Source organism: Penaeus japonicus, unplaced genomic scaffold (genome assembly GCF_977035675.1).
Source record: "Penaeus japonicus unplaced genomic scaffold, GWHDUDI00000001_assembly GWHDUDI00000012, whole genome shotgun sequence".
In the NCBI taxonomy this organism is placed as follows: Eukaryota; Metazoa; Arthropoda; class Malacostraca; order Decapoda; family Penaeidae; genus Penaeus; species Penaeus japonicus.
Window position 1 is genome coordinate 12,877,368 of NW_028234414.1, and position 7,500 is coordinate 12,884,867.

General features: G+C 48.6%; 1 protein-coding gene across 8 annotated transcripts in view; it reads right to left on the reverse strand.

The window, feature by feature from the left end:
* The window catches only part of LOC122248722 (semaphorin-1A), a 369,289-nt gene that overhangs the window by 21,291 nt on the left and 340,498 nt on the right, over window positions 1–7,500 (reverse strand). For all 8 annotated transcript variants that reach the window (XM_043008912.2, XM_043008910.2, XM_043008908.2 and 5 more), the window contains 2 exons: window positions 4,115–4,166; window positions 1,973–2,035 (listed from right to left, as the gene is read on the reverse strand). In XM_043008912.2, the coding sequence (XP_042864846.1) occupies window positions 1,973–2,035; window positions 4,115–4,166 (115 nt within the window). The remainder of the gene's footprint in view (window positions 1–1,972; window positions 2,036–4,114; window positions 4,167–7,500) is intronic.

Genomic DNA, 7,500 nt, shown 5'->3' on the forward strand with positions numbered 1-7,500 from the left:
CAAACAACTCAATTTCATTCTGAACAGCGATGGGAAATCATATTGCGCCTTGAGGAGCCGCCGCCGCCGCCGCCGCAGCCTCCTCTTCCTCCTCCGTCTCGTGTGAAATACCCCAAACACTCTATTCATTTGGGAAGCCAGGGGTTAATTCCATTAGCGTCTACAAACACGGGCCGGCGAACACAAACAAACACTTCCCTGCCCCATCCCCCCTTGTCTCCTCACCCCCCCCACCACCCCCACTCTCCACACACACCTGGCTAACTCATCAGTCACAGACATTGGCCCACACGGAGGCACACATCGCTCTCTTCCACACCAAAATCTGCGTCAAACACTTCTTAAGACGCCCTCGTAGTGCGTTCAACACCCAAAAACGCCAGAGGAGAAGACAAGATATAAATCACCGAAAAAAGAAAACTGTCGACCTTTCCCTCGCCCAAGCGCTTCAATATCTCTCCTGATGCCAGCAGAAGCTTGACAGAGGAGTTATAAAGACACGTGATGCGGCCAAGCCAGCGTCTCTCATCGCATTTCTCTTGGCAAGCAGGGCGTTCGAACTGGAATCATGCATCATGGCCGAAATAACTCTTCCTCCGAGCATCGTGTTCGCCTCAAAACGAGACATTCCTTCGACCATAAACTTCCTATGTCTTTATCTAAAAGCACAATGTTAGTGCAAAATCTTGCAGTTGCGGTTCTACACAGTAGCAACCCCATTGGCCCATCTGTAACATCATAGAGTCCCGTGTGAGCTTACCATCAGAATATACCTGTGAGAAAACTAAGATATAAAAAACGATGAGAGAGAGAGAGAGAGAGAGAGAGAGAGAGAGAGAGAGAGAGAGAGAGAGAGAGAGAGAGAGAGAGAGAGAGAGAGAGAGAGAGAGAGAGAGAGAGAGAGAGAGGAAATATTTACAAAAGCTTCACCCAGCGTAACGTTTAAGCCAACCCGCCCCTGCCGTCCACACAACGACTCCCTGGCGTTTGCACTGCTATCATCGACTGCCTCGGAAAACATCGTATCTCCTGCGCTCCTGACGTGGATGGGAACAAGGTGATGGCCCTAACAGACCCTTCGCAATGCGCCGCCCACTGTGCAACATTGCAGACAGGGAGCACGCCCCCTCCTCTCTCTTCGGAGAACAGTGATGGTTGAGGAGAAGACCACATCCTATTACTTTTGCTATTGTCACGCTCTGGACAGAGTGGCTGACAGAGAGATGACTGGCATTAGTGTCAATTAACAGGCCTTGGCGACGGCTGTGAAAGGGATGTACGGTAGGAGTCACGACCGCCCCTCGACACCTACCTGTCTGCTCAACGGCATTCTCTCTTCCTCTCAACAGACATCCTACAGAACACTATTTCAACAAATGCCTCTTCTAACGAAATGAATGATCACATCACTTGGCACGTATCACTATTTACGGGAAATAAAACGAAAGAGAAAAATACAAGAAAAGTCCTCTACTATATTTTCTATCCGCACATGCCCAACAACGCCGTCCGAACCAGCCACCCTCGCCCATCGCCCCCCCCCCCCACACAACCTCACCCAACCCTAAACGGCCGGTCTTTCCAGGGACAGTCATTTTCCAGAATGATCGTGCAATCAATCAATTGCATGTCGGTCGGCCTCGGCACTGGTGCTGGGGTGTTAGGTGTGCTCTAGGGTTTGTAGGAGGGGGGGGGGGCAACTCTCGTGTCTAGACAATCAGTGGGGGTGAGGGAGGGGGTGGAGAGGGGGTGCGGGGCTCAGGCCTAGTTAGAGGGACGAATCGTATGCCCGCGAACCTGTTTACTTAAACTTTATTGTAAAATGTCGTGAGATAAAAAGAGCGAGACAGAGACAGAGAGAGAGAAAGAGAGAGAGAGAGGGAGAGAGAGGGAGAGGGAGAGAGAGGGTGAGAGAGAGAGAGAGAGAGAGAGAAAGAGAGAGAGAGAAACATAATCCAATAAATGTACTTACCACAGACTTGCCCTTGTTGAAGCACACGGTGCTATCCTTATCGGTGGAGTACCAAACTATTCTCTGCAATCACAAAAAAACATTGTTATTTTGGAGTTACATATTCTAATGAGGGTAACGTCATTACAATATAATAATAATAATGACAATAATAATAACAATAATAATAATGATACCAATAACAGTTCGCATAATAAGGCTAATGATATCCAACAGGTGAACTGAACCGAGCCGGTCGGCGCCGCGACTAAGTGCCCCCGCGCGCGAGTCTGAATTTACTGCCCTAAAAGCCTTCATTCACAGAGGAAGTGTTAGATTATGCCTGGGTACGGACGTGACACGCTTTCCCGGGCGATCCCTTCCTTCCGTCCTTCCTTCCTTGCGGAGGAGGAGGAGGAGGAGGATGAGGAAGCAGCAGCGGCGGCAGCATCGTCGAGGACTGCAGATGGCCAACTTCCAGAACTTCCACGCATTAACAGCGAACTAATGGCCCCCCCGGGTTTATCGCCCCCCCCCCCCCCCAACAAAAAACAGAGTCTCTTAGCTTCGAGGTTCAGGGATTTATAAACTGGAGCTCTTATTCGCCGCTCTTCAAACGACTCATTTCTGACCGTTGCGAGTGATTACAGAACAGTCCGCCGAGGTGGTTTGTGGCCAAAAAGCCTTTGAGAAAATAAAACGTTTAATTCGACTTGATAACCGAACGGGGCTTTGCGGCGACGGAGGCAAGGCGCCACGCAAACCTCCCGTTAAGGCGCTCGGCTCGGCCTGGAAAAAAGGACGACCAAACGCGATATCAAATGAAACCGAGGGGCATGCATGCACATTCACGAGGAATAAAAATAATAAGAAATGTGAGTATCAAAGAAAGTATTGAAACTAACGAAATATATTCACTGCAATGGCAATCTTGCTATTCAGTTATTCTGTCTACCGCAAAATATGGCGGCGTCGCGTGCGGAGCTCTTGTAGCCCGGGGAAACTCGGTCACGTATAGCGACAACAACAACAAGCGGGGGTCGCGCGGAAGTAGCGTGCGTGGCCCAGTGACCGGATGTTGTGACCAGGCCAGTCACGTGACGTCCCTCACCTGACCCCGTCCGCAGGCCATACAGCGGCCTCGACGAGAAAACAACGAACAACAGCTGCTGCAATCGGTTCGCCATGTTTGTGGATTCGGGCCTGAGCTCGAGGAGGGTCGAGTGGCAACAGCTGTGTTTTGCTCGTGTTTCTGCCGTGCGGGGCTCTATTATGAGAGCTTTCCCCGTGATATCACAGGGGCTCGACATGGACGCGGAGGCTCATTCGTGTCTAAAAAAACGTATTTCGAACAGATCGGAACCACGAGACGAACGATCCGAAATTTACGTTCTCTTCATCTTCCTCATTCTTTTTTCGGAAATAGAAACGCAGTTCTAATATCGGTTAATAGCGAACGAAGTGAAAGTTAAATGTACCTTTTTATATAGCGAAAGTTCGCATATGAAGCCTGTGATTTATAAAACTCCCTCGAACCCATTAGCTCCTGTTAAAAAGGATCAAATTCTCACTTATCGAGCTTCAATCGCGCGTAAAGGGCTTCCGTCGCCTCAATGCCTTCGACTCAACTTTCCTCACAAAATGACATCCAATCACGGAATCCAGCCGCAATCACCCCCTTCCTCCAAACCGAGTAACACTAAGCGCTCGCTAATCACAAGCAATCCAATCGAAAGCCGAATCTGCCGCCACTTTCTCCAGGGGAGCTCGGGGGGGCCTTGGCTACGAGATCCTTCGCACCCGAGGAATTAAGCGAGTAGCAACTGCAGGACTAAACACTGTTGCGCCAAGGATCTGCTAATTGATATACAGTACACGGCGCTGGGATATGACCCGCCGCTCTGTTGACATAGGATCAAGAAAAGCCACGCGTGGCATTCCGACGGCTTCGGTTTCAGAAAGGGGAAATCACTGCCTATCTCGCGCTATCAGATGAAAAAGAAACCATTATGTTCACTTGCTTTTTCAAGATACACATATACAAACGAACATACGTTTGTGGGTGTGGGTGTGGGTGTGGGTGTGGGTGTGGGTGTGGGTGTGGGTGTGGGTGTGTGTGCGTGTGCGCTATATTCAACAATAAAAAAACAGCAGTAAACTCACCTGACTGTAGTTCTCCTCCAAGCTATGGATACTGATGTTATAGACGATGTTCCTGCAAAGAAAACAGAAAAAAATATTAGTTATGGATAACAGCAACAACAGTAACAACAAAAATGAAGCGCGCCCACGAAGCAACAACACAGAGTGAGAAGCACAACAGCCCGCACGTGCCAAAATAACCTTCGCCTTTACAGTAATCCTGTTTTGTTGATGCTGGATTTATTAATTCTCTCTCTCCCTCCCTCCCCTTCTCTCTCTCTCTCTCTCTCTCTCTCTCTCTCTCTCTCTCTCTCTCTCTCTCTCTCTCTCTCTCTCTCTCTCTCTCTCTCTCTCTCTCTGGATTTATTCTTTTTCTCCATTGGTCTTTCCCTCACCCTCTCTTTCCAATTAATTTCCTTCCTTTCCGACGTTCTTGTCTCCCGTCTGTTTTCACTTCTAAGTTAGTAACACCATTCTAACTGACTTTGCAATATCCCCCTAGAGCTCCTAACAAAAGAAATTTGCAATGCTAAGGCTCTGAGGCAGAACCCAAAGGACTCTTGAGAACACGGCTTCCGCATATTCCCCTCCGAAGGAAAAAAGAAAAACGAATAAAAAAAAAAACAAAGAGTGAAATGCGGGGAAAATATTTGGATTTCAGCCTAAAAATATTCATCGGTAATTATCGCCCTCTTCAGGCATAAATAAACCAATAAGTCAATAAAGAAATAGAATAAACAATAACAATAATAAAAGGAGCAATAATCTGTATTTTCATCCCGGTCACACGAAGAGGAGGAGCAGAGAGGGAGAGGAGGAATGGAATAGGAGGAAAGGAGAATGGGAGGAAAGGGTAAATGAAGAGAAAGAGAGACCTGAGGAACGTAAAGGGAAAAGAGATAGAGAAAGATGAAAAAAAAAATCAAGCGTCGCGCCCCTCCTCCCTCCCCGACCCACGCCCCACCCCCTACCCCCCAGAAAATTCAATAGCCATTATAAGTATTGGATCCTCCGTCTTGGGCGTCCCGTAAATACCCGGAAGCCGCGTCCTCTGCGGTCTTCTGTAGGAGAGGGCTTCCGCTGGATCCCCGCTACTCTAACCCGCGTGATACGACCTTTATTGAAATTCTGCGAACTAGAATAAGCACCGGCCGAGCGCTCGATAAAATTCTTTCGCCGACGCCGGTTGTCGCATTGTGAGTGTGTGGGGAGGGGAGGGGAGGGGAGGGGAGGGCAGGGGGGACGGTGTTTCTGGAGGAGTATGTGTGCATGTGCGTGTACGTGTGTGTATGTTTGTGTGTTTCAAAGGCGTGTTTCAGAGTGTGATATCCACACACGAGTGTGCAATTCCAACCATCTGGGAATGCCCGAATGGAAACAAAAGCCCATGATAAAATTGCAAGAAAAACTGCAAACGCAAGAAAGAAGAAAAAAATAGTTAATCAAAAGTCTCATAAATTAGTGATGCATGCAATATCTCGGGGCGGCGGTTCACTACGTCAACAACCATGAAAATCTAAAAATTAACGATCAACAAGTCACAAAAATAATAAACATGCCATGAAAGTTTCACTCTCCAAATTTCCCCGGGTAGTACGCTATCAAAGAAATATTAATAGGCAAATACAGCTTTGGCCGCCCAGAAAGAGACATGGTTAATAATTCTTTTTCAAATGCGAGACGGAATGAAGACCCCCATCCCCCTCTTCCACCTCCCCCTACCCTCTCCTCACCGTCCTCTCATACCCCCTACTCCCTTCCCTCTCCCCCTGCCTCTCCCCACCACCTACCTGCTTTCCTCTTCCCTCTCCTCTCGGTTCCCCCCCCCCCCTTCTCTTTCCAGCAGCCTCAAGTAGGTGTAATGACTTATTCATGAGATCCTTGTGCAATGGGCCTTCCGCTTTCCTGCAATGCTGATTTAACCTTGCAATGGCGCTTCTCAACCCGTTTCAAGGCATTCCACCCTAGGAAGCTTAGATATTTGCAATCCTGGCTCATGGTCATTTATCCTGATATTATTTTCTCTGATTTTTTTCTTACTGTTTTAAATAATCAGTCTCTCTCTCTACCTTTCTTTCATTCATTCCTGCTGCTTCCCTTTTCAACAAATCATTCCAACCCCATTTACTCGTTCCCCTCAGACAGCCCATTGCCCATCTCATACTCACACCCATCCCCTAATCCCCCCACCCCCACCCACGCCCATCAGGTCTTTCATCCCCCCTCCCCCTTCCAAAACGACAAGTTGGCCCTCTACAAGAATACCCGAGGGGCACGTTTAATAAATTGCTCCCCGCCCCCGATGAATGACCCCCGTCGTGCGCCATTTTCGCCTCTACGAATGCCTAGTAATACGGCCCATGATCCCTCTACCTATAGTAAACAGTATCGCCGGACACAAACCTCCCTCCAGCTCCCCCCTCTCCCCCCCTTTACCCCCACCCTCCACAGGCCTTTTCCCCGCGCGCTGTCGCGGCGCGAGAACCTTTCCCGTAGTTTGCCTTCACTTTTAGTGAGAATTCGTATCATCGGAAAATTTTCATCGGCATTGGTTTCTATCTGTTCTTTTATTTGGTTATTAAATAAAGTTTTCCCTTGGTGATCGTACGCGCGGTGTGTGTGTGTGTGTGTGTGTGTGTGTGTGTGTGTGTGTGTGTGTGTGTGTGTGTGTGTGTGTGTGTGTGTGTGTGTGTGTGTGTGTGTGTGTGTGTGTGTGTGTGTGTGTGTGTGTGTGTGTGTGTGTGTGTGTGTGTGTGTGTGTGTGTGGTGTGTGTGTGTGTGTGTGTTGTTAGGTGTGTGTGTGTGTGTTGTGTGTTGTGTGTGTGTGTGGTGTGTGTGTGTGTGTGTGTGTGTGTGTGTGTGTGTGTGTGTGTGTGTGTGTGTGTGTGTGTGTGTGTGTGTGTGTGTGTGTGTGGTGTGTGTGTGTGTGTGTGTGTTTGTGTGTGTGTGTGTGGTGTGTGTGTGTGTGTGTGTGTGGTGTGTGTGTGTGTGTGTGTGACTGTGTGTGTGTGTGTGTGTGTGTGTGTGTGTGTGTGTGTGTGTGTGTGTGTGTGTGTGTGTGTGTGTGTGTGTGTGTGTGTGTGTGACTGTGTGTATGTGTGTGTGTGTGTGTGTGTGTGTGTGTGTGTGTGTGTGTGTGTGTGTGTGTGTGTGTGTGTGTGTGTGTGTGTGTGTGTGTGTGTGTGTGTGTGTGTGTGTGTGTGTGTGTGTGTGTGTGTGTGTGTGTGTGTGTGTATGTGGTGTGTGTGTGTGTGTGTGTGTGTGTGTGTGTGTGTGTGTGTGTGTGTGTGTGTGTGTGTGTGTGTGTGTGTGTGTGTGTGTGCGCACGCGCGTTGCAATACATATGTATGCTTTTACAAGCTGAAATGTGTCTGAGGAGGTCTTTCGAAACTAGAGAGTGAAAACCC